A 22,181-nucleotide genomic window follows, 5' to 3' on the forward strand; every position below is an offset into this window, starting at 1 on the left:
TTACTTTCTGCCTTGGCTAATGACTCCAGGTTTGTGGTACCCCACAACTCCGCCCCGTACAAAGCCGCAGCAACCCCTCTTGCTTTATAAATATCAATAGCTGGAGAGATACAATGTTTGGGGGAAGAACGATGTTCCCTGAGTAGAGCTCCAGTCACCCTTTTGTGGTTGAGCAACATCTTTTGGATATGTGGGGTCCAGCTCATGGAGTTACTGAGGCGAATCCCTAAATAATCAAACTCACGGACCCTCTCCAGGGGAACGGCATTTAAAACCGGAGGGGGCCCTAACTTTTTTGGGGGATTCATAGTCAGGAATTTGGTCTTAAGAAAAAATGTTCCACAGCGGATCAACTAGCAAGCACCTCAAATTTCCAAAGTCCCATATAAGTTTTACTTATAATTGTGCTGTAAACCTCCAGGACCTGCTGTGATTGGGTCCCACTGGAATCCCAGATGTAAAATGTCAAGAATAAATGGAGGCAGCACCAGATTTTAAGTGAATCAATGGAGCCAAAGGTGTATTCCAAAATAGTATTTTCTTATTTTTCAAGGTGCACAAGACAGCCAACGCGTTTCGCTCCAGCAGGAGCTTCGTCAGGGCAAATGTAATAAGTGGTCAGTCTTCCAATTGTGCAGTCAAGTTGAGTCAAGGAACTCTGATCAATATGATGAGACCCAGAGCTATTGTAAGTATTCCTAGCCAAGAGTAGGGAAATATATCATATCGGGCCGTTGAGTGATAAATACAGGTTTCTTAGGCGAACCGTCCCAAGGATATATATTTATATCATGGGAGGAGGGTATAGAAAGACGTTTGCGCAGTCCTTAATAAGCTGCCAAACTACGAGCTGCAGAAAAGTTCGCAGCAAAACAACAGCCCAACGCGGAATCACTCGAATTTGGTCTTATCTATGTTAATAATCAGGCCCCTAAGGGAGCAGAACTCCTGGAAGCGGGTGAGGAGCTTTTGGAGACCCTGAGGTGTCTTTGCAATGAGCAGGGTATCGTCAGCAAAGAGCAGGGTGGGGATCCTGGTGCCCGCCAGGGACGGAGCATCTGCAGGTTCCTTAAGAAGGTGCTCAACCACACCATTCACATACAATGAGAATAGTGTGGGAGCCAGCACACATCCCTGGCGGACACCCCTACGCACTGGGATTCTGTTGGTAATTGTATTATCAAGAATCAGCTTGCATTTGGCGTTGGTGAATGGTTTGGAAAAGAAGTCTGTGATGAGGTATATGGTTTGTGCCATCAGAACCACACCTCATGTAGCTACAGGTACGTCACCTTTCACTATTAGGGGGCAGTGATGCCGGAATGAAATTGAGCAAGGAATAGATGCATCAGACAAGTGTTGATGTTAAGGTTAGCAGTGTTGTGGAGGTGAGATGTGAAGTGCAAAAGAAATATAGCACAATAGGCAAAAATTACAACAGATTGATTGTTAAGGCACCTGCTCATGTTCAGAAAAGATTTTCCAGTTTTTCGGCATCTGTTCAAGAAAGTAAGTGAAGAAACATGCAATAATTATCAAGGATAGGAGGGTGTGGAACAAGAGTTTTATTTCATTGGTACCCGACTCCAAGGCCACCAATGTGCATTAGAAAATGGGTGTGGAACAGATGAATGTGTTGAAGTTGAATGTGACCAGCACCAACCTAGATTCCTCGGAGAATTAGAACTCTTCTTGTGAAGTCTAAGGATTTTGTTATGAAACAGATATGTATTATTTTTTACCTACATGTGTATGGTACCTGTTGGTTTTCTCTTTGCCTTCGCGACATGTTTGTATTTACATTTGCCTTTTGTTAATGCTCATTTTACCATTGAGTAGTTGGTTATGTTGATCAACGTAAGTTTATTTTGCATGTATGTCCCTTCCATGTTCCCTATCCCAATATAGGCAGTCTTATTCCATATGGTGCTATATTTTATTTCATTTGCTGTTTTACTTTTATTATTTCTGCTAATTACATTCTTATATGTCTTTGGTTGTGAAGGAAGGGGGTGTGTAGGGTTGCATATGTAGAATGTTGGGTGTTGTGGTAAATAAGCTGTATCTAAAATACAAAATGATCACAACATTGGTAGGTTAATTTGTATTGAGAAAAGGCAATGGAAATAGAAGAGAAAGTAAGTAAAAAGACCCTCATCTACAGTAAAACCTTCTTAGCATATTCCTTGCAGACAGGAAGCTCTTTTAAAATGTGACAGATATCTTGTCTGCTGTATTACAAGTGCCATAGGCTGTAATAAACAGTGGGTGAGTTGTACTCTTAACTGTCTCAAGTAGAACGGGGGCCGGGCTTTGCTCTCCTTGTCAAATAACAACACCGTTTTAGCAATGTTTTATAAGCATGCTGGGTCACAAAGTTAGAAAGTGTAGCTAGAAAGTGTTACAGTTTCCAGCAAAATGGCGCTTTTGCAACCTAATATCTCATTCAAATTAACAAGGGACATTAAGTTCTGTACTGTAGGCATGAGCAGGGCTAGATGTCTTCCTTACCCCACAGGAGCTCCGGCCTCCCTGCATGAATCCAGCACACATCATGTTGTCTGTGTAGTAGTAGGGATAGGCCTGCTTGCACTGTGCACTGGAGATAATTGGCAGATCCAAACACTGGAGAACCCGGGGATAAACGACTGGAAGAAAAACACAACGTTGGAAGAAAATAGTTTAGATTCAACAAAAGATACATTAGGAGCAGACCAAATATAAATTTGGGAGGTTTGCAAACTCTGCAATCATCGTGAAGTGCAAACATTACAGCACTTGATCAAAATGTTTTATGCAAATCAGTTTTGTGAGATAAATTTTTCTTTAAATTGAATTTTTGCTGAGGTGTTTAATCTGCAAAATCGACTGTATGGGATCTTTTTTCTAGCAGTACACTCTTTGTAACATACGTTTACGGATGAAAAAAGTTACACGCTTATTGATCGTTGAAGAAACGTCTTGTTTAGTATGTTTTATACCTTCTGTTTCATTATATTGTTCATCCAGTAAATGTCGATGAGCAAAAGAAAGTGTAGTGAAGCAGCACATGCTATATGGTGATACGTTATTTCTAGAATCCTACACACCTTCTAGGCTACTTCAAGGTCAGAACTTTAGGGACAGGAGTACATGATCTGGCTAGCAAAGGCCAATTTAGGTAGCTTTTGTTTTTTTAAAGTGAAAAATGGCTTTATTTCATCTTTCTCCTGCTGAGAAAATCTATCACTTCAATGCAAGTCAATGGAGAAGTTACTTCCTGCCAGTAGAGTAGCCTGGAGTAACAGATGCATGAGTTACAGGAGAAGTTGAGAGAAGATCAGATTTATTTCATCTTGAACACTACAAACAAATTTAAATATATTGATTGTGGGGAAAATAGTATCTAGAGCATTGATTCTTAAACTAGGTCCACAGACCCCTGGGGCCCACCAAACCTACTCTACGCAGGGGGCTTGTGACTACTTAGAACATGAAATGACATCAGCAGATTAATAAACTATTTAAACACATGTAAGTTAGAAATTGGATGCAAAAATTAGAGCTTTATGTGGTCTTTGGTGGAGGATCTCCATATGAAACAAAGTAGGAGGGATACAAAACTTGAGGACGGCCTGTATGCCTGGGTGGCCCTGGTGGAAAGATTTAGAGGTCATTTGGCCCTTTGCATTAGGCTGTGATTCGATGTGTACCTTGGATGTTTCACTGTATTGTCACTCATCGATTGCCACCTGCAAATCTATTATTGTTAATGCAATGGAATATCCCTCCAGTTGCTCACTATGTACTGTGAATATTGTAATAAGAGCTGCACTTATGGTTGTCATTGATATGTTAAAACTGATTAAATAAAGGATTTTTCAAAAAATAGAGCCCTATTTACAAAGGTAAATTTACTAGTGTACACTTACTCATGTGTAAATCTACTACTGTAGCTTATAGTAACTTTGCAATTATTTGCTACACACCATTTCCTAGTGTAAAACTTTCCAGGATGGAGCTGATATAGATGAGGCTAGGAAACGGTAAACACAGAAACTTTTCCTATTTTAGATGCACCATATAGTGTCCAGTTTCTCTGTCCAGCAGCAAGAGGAAATTCAACATTTTGTAAGGAGAGCCTGCCTGCACCTACCCAGGAACCATGATTCATCCTTGGACCTCCTCACTCCTCAAGATTCATTATAATGACAAATGGGCCTCCTTCCTCGAGGAAGCACTTGCACATGGCATAGAAAATAAAAATCACCTCGGTGTCTCAAGAATATCTCTACTAAGGTGACTAGCTAGGAGACGATTAACATAGAAAAGGTCAATGCCTGGAGAACAATTCATTCTGAATCGTCTGGTTACATGGTTCTGTCTATTGGCCCCTGTGGGGTCTGTGGCAATCGTCAGGACCAGCAATTCCTGTTTAGTGCAGCTCTATGCCCCATTAATTCCAGATATCTTTCACTCATGTACACATCTTGTGATTACAAGAGGAATTCAGAAATACTTGCAATTCGTTTTCCTAATTTAGGACCCTATTGAATATCTATGTAAGGTCCCATTAAGGTACACCGTGTGGGGACCCTTTGAAGTCACACATTCTTCAAAGTGAGGGCCCTATATTTGACCTATTCATCAGTCTGTCCATAAATAGGGCCCCATTTGTCCGCCCTCCAGAGACACCAGCAATGACTTTGCCAATGCTTTCTGTACTTGCCACATTATTGATTTATGGTATTTTAAACATCATGATTAAAAACCTTCTTGGATTAGTTCCCTGTATCTTTTTACCTGAACTTTAGAGAAAGACACCTGAATGAAATCAATCTGACAATGACTTATGAGTTGTCTACTATGATACTAAAGCTCATCTTTATTAGCAGTGTTGAGAGAGAAAAGACATTTATCAAAGCTCCTTTGTTTCCTATTTGAAGGAAACAAAGGACACTGAGTGCTATAAAGGGTGTGTAATTAATACTGCACTCCCCTCAAAACCTAAAGCATCCACATTCACGTCTGTGGATGATTGTAGGAAAATGCCTCTTTTTGCATGATTGCCCCCATTGATGTGAGCTGATGGTGCTGCTTTTGTTTAGTCTGTGGTCCTTAACTCAGCTAACCCAGGCCTTATTGCAAGTGTTCAGTCTCCTAAAGCATGTTGCAATTCTCCTAACAGGCATATTTAAGTCCCTAATATATGATACCAAGTGTTTCCAGGGCCTGTACACAAAATGTCACTAGTGGCTTCAGCACATACTGTGCCACCCACTACAGTGTCAGTGCACACCTGACTTCAAGCCTACCATTGTAGCCTGGTTTGGCAGTTTTAAATTGCTACTTTGACCTGCCCACATAAACCTTTTTAAATGATCTAAACTTTCCTTTTTAGTATGAATAGGTCAAGCCTATATAGGCCTCATAAGCCCACAGAAGCAGTGCATGGTATTTAAAAGTGGGACATGTTGAAAATTACTGTCACACATGTCCTTAGAGTGAAATAGCCATAAAAGCTGTTTTTGCTGTAGCAAAGCTGGCTGTTCCAAGGCAACATACTGGGTTATAATAGTACAGTTAATAATGCTAATTGCCGTTAGGAAACAGCTAAAAATATAATTCAAACACTCTTTATAATAATCATTCAAAATCCAATCTAACGGTAAAACTGAATTTGTAATAACTATTAAGGAAAAGGTACTTTTAGAAAGTACCCTTTTCTCTGCCTAAAGCCTCCAGAGGACCATTTGCATGAGCTCCAACTGGTGGCTGATTGCCCCTTGAAGAGGTTTAAAACCTGCCACCAGAGCCGATAAAAGGTCTTGAACATGGCAAGGTGTTTCTGTTTCACTGGCAGGATGACCATCTAGGCTGTACCCAGGAACCTATTTAATTTCAAAGAGGCCTGCCATATCACAGGGCAATGTTAGCTGACACATGGGCAGGGCTCTTCTGTGCTCCCAGTCAGGCAGGCACCAGTCCCAGTGATATTCAACGTTATTGGATAGGGAGGAACAGGCAATCACCCATATCCACGGGGTGGTGACAGGCATACATCTGGTATCCCCAGTACCCTATTGAGAACATTATTGGAGCTATCGAAGATCAGGAGAGGACTGAAACTATAGTTGGAGACCTGAGAAGAACCCTGAAGAACTGGACCTTATCTCCCTCTTGTTCTGAGGACAACAAGTGACTACAGGGGTAAGTTGGCTGACCACCTGTTAACCTACATGGCTTCAAAAAGCTGCAAAAGGCCCATTTTACTGAATGGCCCAGCTGATCAGTTCCAACTGGAACTGCCCTGGGTTCCCTGGGGGCTTCTGCTGGAGTGAGACTTGACCCCCAAGTGTTGTTCCTGATGTCCTGATGACCCTTGGCTGTGTCAAACTGTACTCCTCCTAAAAAACCTGGGACTTAGAAACATTTTGGCTCCAAAGACCTCCAGAGGTCAGAGGTCAGAGACAAACCTACCAAGTCATCCGATAAAGGTGAGTTGCTTCTTGGTCAAAGATTTAGGTTTCTCCCCCTCAGAGCTTTTCCTCAATGGCAAATCTATTTTAGCTCGACTTTGTGGACAGATTTGGATTCAGATTCTTTATTTCCTGCATAGTTTCTTAAAACCATTGCAATATTATACCATAAAATACAAAAATAAACTAACAAATTTATCAAAGTGTGTATCTAGTAAAAACAGAATTTAAAAACCCTTGTTGGGAACATTTTTGCCAGTATAAAGTCTGAGTTAATTGTAGGCATTGTGTGGGACTTTGTGTGTCTTACTACTATAAATTACAGATACGTGTTATTTTAGTCTAGTCATGGGATTCTTTGCCAGTCATCATAATTATTTTAGTCCAGTTATCTCCGATTGTTGTAAGGGTTAACCCTTTACTTCTGGCAGTATGTTGTTGTTATGGTCTGGTTAGAAACATATGCTTTTTAGCATTGTGCAGCCCGGGCCTTTTTTCGTTTCCGCTAACTTGGGCCTTTTTTGTTCAGCCATCCTAACGAATTTGACCAATCTACAATTTAATTGTGTATTTCCTGGATTGAAGCATGCTAACACTGCTTGTCTCCTGGTCCCAATGCCATTCTTTCTGAAGGGTTCTTTAAGAAGCTGATTCCGTGCTTGGCGCAGGTCCTTGCATAGGCAGATTAAGTGTAGTATGTCGCTTCGTTTGATGTTGCACAACCTGCACGACTCATGAGCTAGTGGCCTTTGCCATGGTGGAAGGTGCTGAGCGCATGGAAGGATTCCCATCCTGTGCCTCAAAAAGTTCATATTTATGGACTTCAAGTAGCCCTGGTTGAAATACAATTGTGGAGCCAGTGTTTTATAGGAGTTAAGGGTCATCCAGGCATGCAATCTGTTTGAGAAGATTGCTTTGTCTTCCACCAAAGAGATTTGTTTTAAGGATTTCCAGACCAGTTTCTTGAAATTAGAATAGCTGATTTGTGCATTCCAAAGTTCTGTGAGTTGGGTATATTCTAGAGCTAGTTGTAGGTAGCTTCTGGCTTGGGAATGCTCCCTGTGCTGTATGTCGTACCACAGCAGATAATTTAACGTATTTGTAGTGGCACTTCTGATCCTGTGCAAGCAGATAATATACGCCATGCCTGGCTAGATCTTAACATAGGAGACCGAACTCCAGCCTTATTTGAGCCGGTGATGTGTAGGATGGAAGGCTGAACAAGATTTTATAGGCCTTGACCTGTGTGCGTTCCAGCTCTTTTGCATCTCTTCCCCGCATTGCCTCACTACCATAGGTAATTGAGGGGAGTAATTTGACCCGGACTACTTCCAGAAGCGGAGTCAGGGTAGGCCCCATCAATTTGCTTGCAAGATTTTTAATTGTTAAGGCAATCAGCATCCTTTTCCTTCTGGCTTCCTCTTTCTGACGTCTAAACGTCCCATCCTTGTCAAATGTCACTCCAAGGTACTTGTATTCTTGAACTGGGACAAGTTTTGTACCGCCAAGGAACCAGCTTTTTTGGAGGCTCTTTTTGTTGTTTTTTGACATTGTCCGTGTCTTGCTCAAGTTTATCTTTAGGTTGTTTTCTGAGGCGTAGTTCTGCATTACCGTCAGTAGGCGCTGGAGACCAACATGCGTGTGACTGAGCAAAACTACGTCATCGGCATACATGAGATTTGACAGTGTTTGTCCTTCGATCCTTGGTGAGTGGGAATTGCAGGAGTTGAGCGCCTTTGGAAGATCAGCCCTAAACAGATTAAACAGGCACACAGCCCTGTTTCAGACCCTTTGTTGTGGGAACCTTTGCGGAGATGTGTGTGCCACCACCTAATTTTACCTGCACCCAGGTATCCGTGTGCAGCAGTTTTAGCATTTTTAAAGTGTGTTGAGGTATGCCCCATTGAGCCAGTTTTCCCCATAATCTGGCCCTATCAACGTTATCAAAGGCAGCGCAGAAGTCAATATAACATAAATGTAAAGTAATTTTTGAGGCTTTGGCTGCATCGATTATTACCGAGATTGTGAGGATGTTTGTGGATGTACTTGCCATTTTGCGGAAGCCAGTCTGATTCAGCGGTATTATACAATTCATCTCCGCACAGTTTGTTAGCTCCTCTAATACAGTGCCCGAGAAGTATTTAGCTTCATTGTCTATTAGAGCTATTAGGCGATTGTTATTGGCCTCGGCTTTATCACCTTTTTTGTGGATTGGCACTATAGTTGAGCCTTTCCATGATTCCGGTATTCTATTTAACCGCCTAACTTCCAAAAATAAAAGATACAGGATATCCGCCCAGTCCTCGCGCTTAGCTTTAAACAGGGCTGGTGGAATTCCATTCGGACCCGGGGCCCCTTCCTTCCTCCCTTTGGCTAGCAACTTCATGATTAAGAGGGGGTGAGAGCAGTTGTCTGAAATCAGAGGGTTGATTTCTTTGAGCAGCAGCTCCTGATCCCTCATCCCAAATTACTTGCTCCTCTAATACAGTGCCCGAGAAGTATTTAGCTTCATTGTCTAGTAGAGCTAGTAGGTGATAGTTATTGGCCTCGGCTTTATCACCTTTTTTGTGGATTGGCACTATCGTTGAGCCTTTCCATGACTTTGTGGACAGGGTATCCAGTCCTGCAGGAGGAATCCAAGCTCCATAAAATTGACTACGTCCGAACGTAGAAATCTTCATTGTGCGAACGTCCGAAAAGTTAGTGGCCTGCCTGAGGCATACATTTTGAATTTTTCACACTCTGAGCTTTTCCTCAAAAAAAGTCAATGACTTCACTAGGACCTCATCTGATGCCTATGCAGCTTTGTGGAGCCCTTTTCAGCCACAGCCTAGTGCCCTGCCCAACTGAAGATTTTTGAATTCCATTTCAGTGGCTAAGTTAGAAGGTAAAACTTCTGACCATGTCAAACCTAGTTTCCATAACAGTCTGCTCTAAATTGTGCCTTGATCCTGGTCAAGCGCAGCCAGATGACAGCGGTTGGCTCTTAATGCTTCTTTGTACTATTTTTATTGAAAACTTGAAAAATTCATATTTCCAGTGCCCCTTATTGTTGTGGTTTTTGTTGTTTTGGTGCCATTTTGTTCATGAAATAATTTTTCCAATAATGCTGTACTACAGGCCTATTCCGAACATCTATACACAAGCTACTGAGAGGCTTCGAAAATTATTGCCTGTCCAAAAATCTGGTGATTAACACTCCAAAAACTAAATTAATGATATGAAATTCAAGGTGAAATTCACAAAACATATTTAAAATCAAAGACAGGGCCCTTGATCGTTTCAAATATTATGATTAGCTGGAGATTAGATTTGACGAGAAGTTGTTCTGGCCCAAACAGCTAGCACAAAGTGAAACAATCACTAGTCAATGTGCAAGTGCTGTTTTACGGTTCTGTAACAAATGCAGATGAAGATCAATTGAACCCGTCCTCTACGTGCAGTGCTATGGCTGTGTTAAGGCTGAAGTTGGGCATGCACAATGTCGAAGCCCATCTAGCACTTGAACAGACCTTGCATTGAATCCGAATATGGACCAAATCCAAGCTTGCTATCTATTTAAAAGCCCTTGGCAAAGCAGTGGCTCATGCAGACTACTCTGGTCTAATGTTATTGCAAATTTTCTAGCTGCTGTAGGTTTTGGAGAAATCTGGACTAATCCACAGTCAGAAAATATTGGGCTATCAGAAGACTGGAATCAAGTTTAGGAGACGCTTCTAGGAAACTAAACCCTCTGCCTCGTATGAGCTGTACTTGGACCGTTTTTTTCCAGAGATAAAAAGGTCATTGTACATGAGGTTCAGAATAGGCACAGTGCCAACAATGAGTTACACCAAAAACAGGTCCAACCATCTTCAGCCTCGGCTGCGTGTACCTGTAAACAAGGCTCTGATGAAGCTGTGTTACATGTCATGTTCCTCTGCACTAACTCCTTCAAGGCAAGGAGGCTCTACCTTCGCCCCCTTTTTAACAAATATAACATAAGGCATTGATTGCCCCTATGTCATCAAACTGATTATGAAGATTTATTGTATCCTAGTGGCATCATATATCTATGCTGCTTGGAAAGAGACCCAACACTGCTTTCCAGAAGTTTATTGTATAGCACTGACTTAACATGCTTTGGCTGCGGCCTATGTAATCAGTGGAGAGTAGGCTGTCTTAAATGTATCTCACGTTATGCATTTTGAGCCCGGGGCGACCCTATGCAACAATCTTCGTTTGTCACTATAAGTTGACTAGTTGTCTAATGGTGATCTCCCTCGACTGACTATCCTTAAACTGACAAGACAGAAGTCTTTAAGAACCAAGGCTCACTATTAGAGCCTGCGGTGCAAGGAAAACTGAGTGGCAAAAATGCTTTCTGCATGTCCACAAAGAGCTGGAAACCCACTGGATCGCTGCATCTGAGCAGCTCCACCTTAAAAACATCCTCTCAAGAGTTGGTACCAAAATCTTTATTAAATACCTGTCCCTCTCTCTATGTTTGCTGTGAGCCCTCTAGATGCGCTGCAAGGGGCCACGTGGGCTATAATAAAGCCTCAATGCAACATATGGGATAATTGTTATTTTTTTGACATAGACTTGCACAGGGGCCTCAAAGCCAACATCTTGGTGCTTACAGGGAGAGGGATACCTTGACAGGAAGCAGCTCACACGTCTCGCTTCTTCCGCTAAGGAGTACACCTCGCTGCCTGCTGCCGGAAGCAGGCAGGATAAATTCACTTTTCAGCTTCATCGAAAGTATTTAAGGCGCAAAGACACCCATGCATCTCTTCCCTTCCACCACGAACGTATATAGGCAGGGCCTCATGTATTAGAAGCGACGCATCGCTGCGTGAAAGCAGTGATGCGTCACTTGCCAGTGCGCTCTCCCTGCGACCCTATGGATGCGTCATATTTACTGTATGACGCATCATGTTGCAAGGAGTTACAGATACGTCACTATTTCTGACGTATCTGCAGGCACAAAAGTGACGCATTGCTGGAGTTTCTTACAAAAGTCACGCAACTCCAGCAATGTGTCCTTTCACATGGGGCATGCCCCATGTGATAGGGCCTGTGTCAGCCTTATGCCTGCTGTGAAGCAGGCGTAATTTTTGATGCATTTGCACCCTAGAAGTGACGCAGTAAAATCGCGTAGATTTCACTGCGTCACTTCTACGAGGCTAACTTACGTGGGAACGCCCACCCTGCATACATTATACCTGACGCAGGTATAATGTTGCACAGGGAATTACAAAGTGACGCATCTGCTTAGATGCGTCACTTTGTAAACAGGGCGCCCCAGGAGGCATTTTTTACGCCACCGATGCGTCACAAAAAGTGACGCAAGAGAAGCACAAAACTGTCACAAGGCCTCATAAATAAGGCTCGCAGTATATACGTTAACTGTGGCTTCAATAGCTCAGCAGTGAAACCAAGTGCGCTTCTAACAGAGATCGTTCAAGGGCTCAGGTATCACAGTTCCTTTGTATTATTATTTATACTTGAAAATAAGATGCGTGCTTTTTGAAAAAATCAGTTTTAACGTTTCTCGAAGTGTTGTTTATGTCATGTGGCTGCACTAAAGTGCAGCTGGCATCTCTTACCAGGCGATACTATGCGAAGTAATATGTGCATGTACTAGATGACATAATGATGACCTCCCTTTAATTTTAGTGGTTTTCAAAACTAGGGGTGGCCTCCCTGGGGTGCCTAAATTGATCGCGTGTCGGTGCACGACATTGGCTAAGAAGCGCACCATGGCCAAAACAGTGCTGTGTTTTTAGTGAAAACAACAGAGTGGCAATGACATCTTTTGTCACTCTTGTCCTGGCTGGGAGTGGGTGTCAAAGGGGAGGAGCTCTGAATAAGCCTCTAAGGCCCTCCCTCCCATTCCGGATAAAAGACACAGAGGGGCAGTATTTACAAGCCTGTACGCCACATTTTTGCCGCCGTTGCGTAACTTTTGTGACACAGCAGCGGCGCAAAGCCAGCGCCATGCTGCAGGGTATTTACAACGTGACGCATCTAGGGAGTAGGGAGATGCGTCACGTTGTAAAGCCCTGCGCCACATGTGGGCGTTTCGGCACGGGGGGGGGGGTTCCGGTGCAGGAACGCCTTGGAAAAGTGGCTGAGTGAAATCTACAAGATTTCACTCAGTCACTTTTCCGACCCCGCTGCGTCAAAATCTGAAGCAGGCGTAAGGAATGGTGCAGCACAGCTAGTATAGGCCCCCCCCCCGAGCAGTGCTGGAGTTGCGTCGCGCTTGCGACACAACTCCAGCACTGCGTCACCTTTACGGCATCAGATGCGTCACGCATCTGTCTATACTTGCGCCATGGTGCGCCGCATTATAAATGTGGCGCATCCATGGTGGCGCAAGAGGTGTCTGACGTGACGCAAAATAACTGGCGCATCACTGCTGATATGCAGGGATGCGCTAGTTATTGTAAATCTGCCCCAGAATACATAGTTTGACACTAGGGAGACCAGACTGAATGCCCACAGCAGGTTGGCAATCGTGTATTCGATCGTATTTTTAAAAGGGATGACTGAACACAACTGCAATGTCTGACTTCCTAAATATATTTAGAGATACTAATTAGATAGAATAGTTGTGAACAAATATTTTAGTCATTTTGGGGCACCACGGCGATTTTGTTTTACATGAGGGGGCGCAGCAATAAAAGGACCACTGCTTGAATTGGTTGCAATTCTGTTCTTCCACAGCTAGACTGTTTACATGACCTCATGTACCTTAAGTTCCCCATGTCAGGTGTCACACACTTTTGTGCATTTATAACTATAAAACAAAACGACAGTAACGACAATGCAAAGCAAAAAGCAACTTACAGCAACTTCCTCGCATCTTCTGAACTTCCAGTTCTACAGTTAGCTTTTAGACATACAGTCAACTGCACTGAAGGGCATTGCCGTTTAATTCCAGCATCATTTTGGAATGTGTTGATTGCAAACTGGACAGTGACAAAGACAAACATGTATACTATACACCTTATTGTACTTGTAGAAATAGTGGATTCGCGAAATTTTACCTGAATCAGGCACTGTATTGCCCCATCCAGATGTGAGGCACCAGGTACCAGCTGCTGCACAGCTGGTTGGCAGAGCAATCGGAGAGACGTAGTGGTTGTACTGTGCCGGCTTGGACAGCTTGACCAGCATGATGTCGTTATCTTGATTCTGGGAGTTGTAGTTCGGATGCTTGATGACTTTAGAGACTTGGATGGCCTGCTCCGTGCTTTCGGTGTAAGTCGTGTCATACTCACCAAGGTAGGCTACCAAGGTGTTGGCCCTTGCAGGGAAAAACATAAATGGAAAATGAGTTAATTAAAAAAGAGATAGAGACAGAGTGGAAGACAAAGGATGGATTGATGGAGGGGCAGCTCGTTTAGGCCTATTGGGGATGTGCAGTCAGGCAATTGTGACTGTATGTTTATCACAACTTCTGCAACTTCAATTGAACTTTTATTATCGCATTCCCAATGTGGTAATAACCCACCACACCACAGGAAAGCCACAGCCGTTCCCATCAGCACAATCTGGTGCAAGCTTTGTAGCTTTAAATGCAGAAAAATGCACAGAAACATTCTGCGTGTTATTCACCATTGAAATACGCATTTGTTGTAATTTGTTATTCACCATTGAAAGCCGCATTTGTTGTAATTTGTTATTCACCTTGAAACCCGCATTTGTTGTAATTTGTTATTCACCATATAAAGCCGCATTTGTTGTAATTTTAGTAATAACTAGTGCGGTAATGCTATTACCACCTCGTGATATTACTGCACTTTTCTTGACCAATTTCAAATGAGGGCCGGAACGAGAGATGAAGTGACAGAAAGAACACAGTATAACATTTTTACATAAACTATTCGGATATCGGCAACCATGTGGCCACACTGTAAAAGTTATCGCTGTTACGCTCTTTCTTACAACAGCTAATAGAATACCAGATGTCTACATCTTGAAATAGGTATCATTCATAAGAGTCATACATGTCTCGTTCCAGGAATAGCCACAATGAGTCAAAGAAAGTTCTAATGGTAACTATGCTGAACAAATCAACTTCTCGCCCTTTGGAAAGGTGCACTACATACCCATCTAGGATCTGACCTTTCAAAGCTAAATATCCAAGAGACAGCTCACCTGCCAGGCATAAGTATTATTAAAACGAATAGACTATTGCACGACTGACAGTCAGCCTTCCGACCAGTAAGGGCACAGAAACCCCAACTGCTGACATCAGAGAATAGCTGCTCTTCTCCTTCAATGCTTGCAAAATGGCGATTTTGTTTTTATTTCACTTTTCTGTGGTCCATGGGGCAGTAGACCACAATATTCTATGTGATCTTCTGAGTTTCTAGAAAAGTGGGCTCGGTAATTGGACCGTCATTTTATGTGTTCCATTCAGACTACATTCAATAACTTGAATGGAATCATCATCGGCTCTGACATCAAACGCAGGGTTCACCAAGACAGTCATAGCCGTATTTAACACTTACACAAGACATCTTACTTAGGTCATATCCCATTACCGACTGAATTTCCTCTGCATGCATTTGGAAATTCAAATGTACATACTTTGGGGCTATTCCAGAGGTTAAGAAATGGATAGCAACAAGGAGGTAGCCAGAAAATGTAAATACCCCTCACTTGAACCATACGTCTTCTCACCCACCGAGCAATAAGGCAAGCAAACCCAACTCTCCTTAGGAACGTTACCATCACACTTTAATCATCCATCTATCCCTTCATATATTCACCAATAAATATCTCCACATATCTATATATACATGTATTCACACATCCATCCTTTCATATTTGCCATCCTTCCATTTATCATGTCTACTCATTTCACCCTATACCCTTGACCCTTTTGCTCTTGCATCCATCCTCTCATCCTTCCGTTTATCCACCTTTTTACTCTTCCATCTTAGCTCTCTTCACTTGACTGAAACAAGCACTCAAATCCTAACAAGCAGTTTGCTGCCTAAAAGGCAAATGGAAGGCACAACAAAATATCTATTTTGCACCCCAGTACGACATACAGCAGCTTTGACCTTCCTCCACCTATCGGCAGCCTTCAACACTGTATCCCACCTCACACTGATCGAAAGACTCCACCACATCGGCATTCAAGGAGACGCGCATAGATGGATCGCCTTTTTCCTCAATGGAAGAACTCAGAGGATCCATTTCCCACATTTCACCTCTGAACCCAAGGGGATCACCTGCGGTGTCCCCAGGGCTCATCCCTCAGCCCCACACTCTTCAGCACATATATGACCCCGCTTGCAAACATCCTCAGATCCCAAGGTCTCAACATAATTTCCTATGTAGATGACACCCAACTCATACTCTCACTCACCGACGACCCCACCACCACTAGAACCAACTTCCACAGATGCATGACAAATATCGCCGACTGGATGAAGAACACCTGCCTGTCGCTGAACACAGACAAGATGGAAGTACTGATCTTTGGTAAGCAATACCCGCACCCATACCCTCCAACCACGCCAGAAACTTCGGAATCATCATTGACAACAAGCTTACCATGAAATCACAGATCAATGCCGTCTCCCCCACTTGCTTCCTCACTCTGCGCATGTTATGCAAGATCTTCAAGTGGCTACCTTTACACAAGAGATGCACCGTGACACACGTCCTCTTCACCAGCCGACTGGACTACAGCAATGCCCACTATCTAGGAATCACGGCACACCTTCTACAACGATTGCAGACCATGCAGAACGCCGCAGCCAGATTAATCCTTGGCCTTGGCTGACGAACCCACATCACACCCCACCTCAGGAAACTCCACTGGTCCTCGTACAGAAAAGATGCCAATTCAAGTTGCTGATCCATGTACACAAGGCTCTACACAACGAAGGACTTGCCTACATTAACCACCAGCTGAACTTCCATCAACCATAGAGAAGACTATGCTCCACCTTACTTTCACTTTCCCATAATCCCTGCATCTGCATTTACTGTGAAATGCTTTTAAGGATATTTTCTTTTATCCAAATAAAGATTTTCTTTCTTTTCCTGCATCTACTGAAGCAGAAGTGGAGGATGCTCCTTCTTCCGCATCGCAGCAAAGAGCTGGAATAGCCTCCCCACTCAACCCAGGACCATCACCTCACCTCAGGAATTCCGAATGTCCCTCAAGACCTGGCTGTTCGAATAAGCTTCCGGGACCTGCAAGCGACTGGATACCCTATCAAATGATTAGCCATTGTAGACACCCAAGGGCTTCACTAGTGATAGCCATTTAATATATAGGATGAAAAATGTCTCTTCTCAGAGCCACATAATGAACCAAATGCAGTTCACTCCAGAATTGGTTTTGCTTAATCTCTTCCACTCATCCTACATCAACCACGACTGAATTTCCATCTTCCCTCGAGACACCTGCGCTCCACTTCACTCGCCCTCGCATACGTTCCCTGCATCCATTGCACTGCCAGCAGGGGCAGCACATTTTCCTACATCGCCGGCAAAGCCTGCAATAACCTTCCACTCCACCTCTGAACAGCACCCTCCCTAGAAGATTTCAGAAAGTAACTCAAGATCTGGATTTTCGATGCAGATGCCGCAACCTCAGCATCCAGATACCCCTATGGGTGACAGTGTTGTGCTATTTAAATGACCTATTGATTCATGAAGGAATCCATACTAATATAATAAAGAGAGAGCCCAAACCTTTGAGGCGGGTAATCTCAGGAACCACAGCACCAATCACAACACCCAATACAGCGTTGGAAAGGGCAGTTGCAGCAGAAGGACATAGGCTATGCAGACGCCCACCATATACATTTAAAAGGTAAAAGAACCGTGCCAGCAAAGTAGTCCCTTGTGGGCGTGTCTGTGTTGTGCTGTGGGCGTGTGCTGGGGGCGTGACAAACGCTGGGGGTGTGTGGTACGTTCCGCCCTTCATGCCATGTCTCATATTGTGTGCTAATCCCACCCTGCTCCCTTTAAATACCCCTGCACCCCATAATCATAACCCACCCTTACTCCTTAAAATACTCCAACACCCTTAAACACTAACCCATCTTAACCCTATAAATATACCCTGTACCCCAAAACCCAAACGTATCCCTAAACCCTAAAAATACCCCATTACACAAAAACACAAACCTAGCCCTGAACCCTATAAATACCCCTGTACCTCAAAACCTAAACCTACCCCTGAACCCTAAAAATACCCCTGTACCCCAAAACCCAAACCTAGCCCTGAACCCTAAAAATACCACTGTACCCCAAAACCCAAACCTACCCCTGAACCCTAAAATACCCCTGTACCCCAAAACCCAAACCTAGCCCTGAACCCTTAAAATACCCCTGTACCCCAAAACCCAAACCTACCCCTGAACCCTAAAAATACCCCAAAAACCCCAAAACCCAAACCTAGCCCTGAACCCTAAAATAACCCTGCACCCCAAAACATAAACCTACCCCTGAACCCTAAAATACCCCTGCACCCCAAAACCCAAACCTAGCCCTGAGCCCTAAAAATACCCCTGTACCCCAAAACCCAAACCTAGCCCTGAACCATTAAAACACCCCTGTACCCCAAAACCCAAACCTACCCCTGAACCCTAAAAATACCCCTATACCCCAAAACACAAACCTAGCCCTGAACCCTAAAAATACCCCTGTACCCCAAAACCCATACCTATCCCTAAACCCTAAAACTACCCCTGTACCCCATAACCCAAAACTATATCTTAACCCTTAAAATACCCAAACACCCCAAAACATATACCTCAGTACCCCAAAACATATACCCCTATACCCATACTTACCTTATCCAAACATTTTAAAAAAACATGCTTTTACCATTCATGCATTTAGAACGAATTTCGTTGTAAATGTATGCGTGGTAAAAGCATATAAAATGTAATGCCATGCGTTATAATGGCATTGCGGAGTCATGGTACTTTCGTAATGAAAGTATGCGGAGTGATGGTATGCGGAAAGAAAGTTGCGGAATAATGGGCGTTTACCCTCCCCCGGTAAGTACATTGGTGGCACGGCGGCCCACATCTCCAGCAACATACTCATATTTTTTCACCACCCATTTGAAAAATGCACAGGTCTCTCTCATTGATGGCCAGCACCGACATACACTTTTAGACACACGTCCCGCCACAAGTTCTAGAATTGCGAACTTTAGAGCTGGGGAGCTACGTTCGAATCTCGGCATCAGCTCAACATCCTGTGATTCCAGGCAAATCGCTTTGTCTCCCCGTGCCTACCACAAATGAATGTGTTCTTCTGTAATGTAAATTGTGCTCATGCCATGTTGTTGAGTTTGCGCTATATAATATTGCAAGGAAAAATAAAGTAGGGAAACTCGAGTTCACACACTACTGAACGGGCACTCTTTAAGTGCATCAGCAGTGCACTGTGAATCGGAGCGTTTCACAGGCCTGTCACAGATAAGAAATGCTATCAAAACGAAATCCTACAAAACAATATACTACTGGCCGGCAGCAATTCATACCCGGACAACGTCGGGACGGGCTGCTAGTATTGTTTTAAAAGTCATATTTCCCTGCTGTGCTATACTTTGCAGCCTTCCTTTGTCCTGGGTCACAATTAGAACAGAAAGAAGGCATGGGGGAAAACGTGGGTGAGACAACTGGGCAATGGCCATCATTTCATGGTTCAAATCGGCATATTTCTACAACTGATATATTGTACAGGAGAAGAGAAACACTCACGGCTGGTAGCAATGGGCAGCTGATACGATCCAGTACTGATTGATCAGAGAACCTCCACACCAGCGACCTCCATTGCACATGAAGTAGACCTGCCAGGGAGCACTGCCCCTGGCGCAGTTGTAGCCGTTGACTACATCATTGATATCTTCAACCTTTGTGGGGTAGGCAGCTGCAAGCAGAAATGACGGGTAAGACAACTGGTTGCATAGCTATGGAATCAAATCACTCATAGAGTCAGTAACTATCACTGTTACCTATTAACGCTTCCCCTCAGGATTAGAAACAGAACCTGAATGGTGCAGTAATGCCAAGCTCACTAAAGACCAAACAGTACTGATGATGCTCGATGTGGCATTATCACATCAGAGGTTGTATCATGAATGGCTGTGCTGGCTCAGTGCAGAGCAGAGCACAGCTTCATATGTATTTGTAGTGTCCAAAGGACACTACAAACTCGGGATTTCCTTGAGTTAGTGCATGAGCAGCAGACAGCAAAGTGCAGACACAGAGAGAGGCAACATTTCTAGTATTTTCATCAAAGAACTGAGAAGAAAAATGCATATTATTGTATTGCCCTCCCATTCTGAAGCATAAACCTGGAGATGTTCAATAATACTGCTCCCATGTTATTAGTATTTCCAGGATGTGGTATTACAACAGCTAATTACAGATCATTGTTACTGAGGTTAAAGATGTTACTGGGTTTACTTCGGTACAAATTGACAAAGCAATATTGTGAAATACTTTCATTGATAATGCATTTCCCAATGAGATAGGCGTATTTGGAATAAAATGCAAATTATTAATTCTCCCATTAAAAGGTGCTACAGTCAATTGAGGTAGAAAGACCCCTCCGTTAAAATTGTATATAATAAAACACCCAGGAAACGGTGAGAAAGTATCAAAAAGTAATTCATTGAAAAATAGGAAGAGGGGTGAGAGAGGATGAAGGTGGTGGAATTCAATGGATCTTCCCCATTGTTCAAGAGCAGTCAGGAAAATAATCCCCCAAATTAAACGAACAAAGTTACGGCCAAAAATGTTTTTCCAACTACATTTACAAAGTGGACTCTATATAATGACAGTAAGCATCCAATATTTAGGTCTGGCCTTTGAGATAACTTTAGCTGTGTTGCCAAACTATTGTTTTCCCCCCCAAAAATTGTATATAACATATATACAAAGAGGTATTGGTCAGCTGACTTGATCCATTAGTATGTTAAATGGTCACTCACATTTTGCTTCCACCCACCAAAGCATAGGGCAGAGGTCTTCAAACTGTGGGATGCAGCCCCCTGTGGGACTGTGGATGTATTCCCAGAAGACCACAAATGACACTGTAAGTACTTGTAAGGGTTACATGCAGGGTTGAAGTGCTTAAAAAAGTGTGGGAACTGTAATCCATACTGAGGTGGTGAGGTCAAAGGCTTACATAAAAAGAACCAAATACATTGTGTCTTATAGTTTTTTCACTTTTAGGCAACTGCATATAAAAAACACAAACCTTAACCCCTGGCCATCATACGTCATGGTGGGCATGTGCTAAAGATGGCCGGGGGCTGTCCAAACCCCGCCCGCTCATTAATAATCACAGTGCGCAAGGGGTTAAAGGCAAGTTAAACTAAACAGTGGGAATGTAGTATAAACTTCAGTTGGCTAATGTGACCATTGTAGATGTCTGTATGTGGAATCAAAGAGCTAAAGATCTGAAATCTTATTGGTGCAGAGGGCAATCGTGACAAGTGTATTTATAGTGCTGCGAGGTCTCAGTCTGTAACAAAAAGCACAGTGGATATGTAAGCCATTATTTTAAAATTGTATTATATACAGTATGGTGCCACAAACTGATTTATTGTTTAAGATAAAAACACGTGCTTTCAAAGCATATATTTTAGTAACACGTAGACTGTACATAGTCCAAACATTTTTATAGTGCCTGTTAAAAGTACGTTTTCCAGGTGTCCGCTGATTATGCCATTACATTCATTCTCAAAAAGAATAAACCTCTGTCCCTGTAAATATTCAAGTGACTCCCTCGATTAAAGCCTTGGCTGGGTCCCAAGCAGCCTTTGCATTTGCTGATTAACCAAATGCACACATTTACATTCCTTTTAGGTGGCAGGCACCCTGGTAAGGAGTCCGGTTTCAGCTTTCTTTCCCTTCTTCGGCTTCACAGCACAGGAGAACCCTCAAACCCTCTCCCACCTGCCCCCCCCTTCACTTTCACCAAGATGATTCTCAAGATCTACATTAACCATTTTGGGTCAGTTATTTTTTTTAACAAAAAAGTATGTAAAATTAAAAAAGCATGGGCATGTTGTTCCCCATAGACCCTACCTACTTGATCTCTGTCCAGATGTCCTTCCAAGTGAAATGAGGGGGACGATGGCAGAAAGGAGACCAGCAGAGTCGTATTGAGACCACGAACCCCGATAGTCCAGACAGCTGGGGCCTCAGAGTTATGTCCCAGGAGAAACAGAATAAGAGCAAGATCCATGCATAGTGGCGAAGAGATGGCCCAGACTAGGGGCTGCTATGTGGGGGTTATTTATTCAATTTATAAATGGACAGAGGCAGCTTTCTCAGAGGGGTGTTCTGAGGAAGGTGGGGAGATATTGTTGCTCATTTCTTTAAAGGGCAATCACTGCCATTAGCGCAATGGATCAGTATCACTGAGGCCAGGGGTGTGAGGGACCCCTGCACCCAAATCATGGCTGTATTATTAGCAAAAATGAGTTTGGGCCTGGTTTTCTTGCTTGCATTAAGGTACAGGCAACCTGCGCTTAAACAAAGGGGCAAAGAGACTACTTCGGGCCTCAGACCTAGGAGTAATGCCGCTGACCGCGTGACCCGCAGGGAAACATGGGCGGGGCAGCGCTCTAGTCCCACTCGGCAAGCTCCAGCCAATGCAGGAGTGGGGGGCGGGAAGGAGACAGGCGGGGCTCCGCGCCCCTCCCCGCGTCCACCAGGCACCGGCCAGGGG

General features: G+C 43.4%; 1 protein-coding gene across 1 annotated transcript in view; it reads right to left on the reverse strand.

The window, feature by feature from the left end:
* LOC144762900 (trypsin-3-like) overlaps positions 1-22,181 on the reverse strand; it is a 38,775-nt gene that overhangs the window by 10,822 nt on the left and 5,772 nt on the right. Inside the window, exons 2-4 of the mRNA XM_078648197.1 lie at positions 19,199-19,367; positions 13,496-13,755; positions 2,512-2,648 (exon numbers count right to left, since the gene is read on the reverse strand). Coding sequence (XP_078504323.1) covers positions 2,512-2,648; positions 13,496-13,755; positions 19,199-19,367 — 566 coding nt within the window. The remainder of the gene's footprint in view (positions 1-2,511; positions 2,649-13,495; positions 13,756-19,198; positions 19,368-22,181) is intronic.

Source organism: Lissotriton helveticus, chromosome 6 (genome assembly GCF_964261635.1).
Source record: "Lissotriton helveticus chromosome 6, aLisHel1.1, whole genome shotgun sequence".
In the NCBI taxonomy this organism is placed as follows: domain Eukaryota; kingdom Metazoa; phylum Chordata; class Amphibia; order Caudata; family Salamandridae; genus Lissotriton; species Lissotriton helveticus.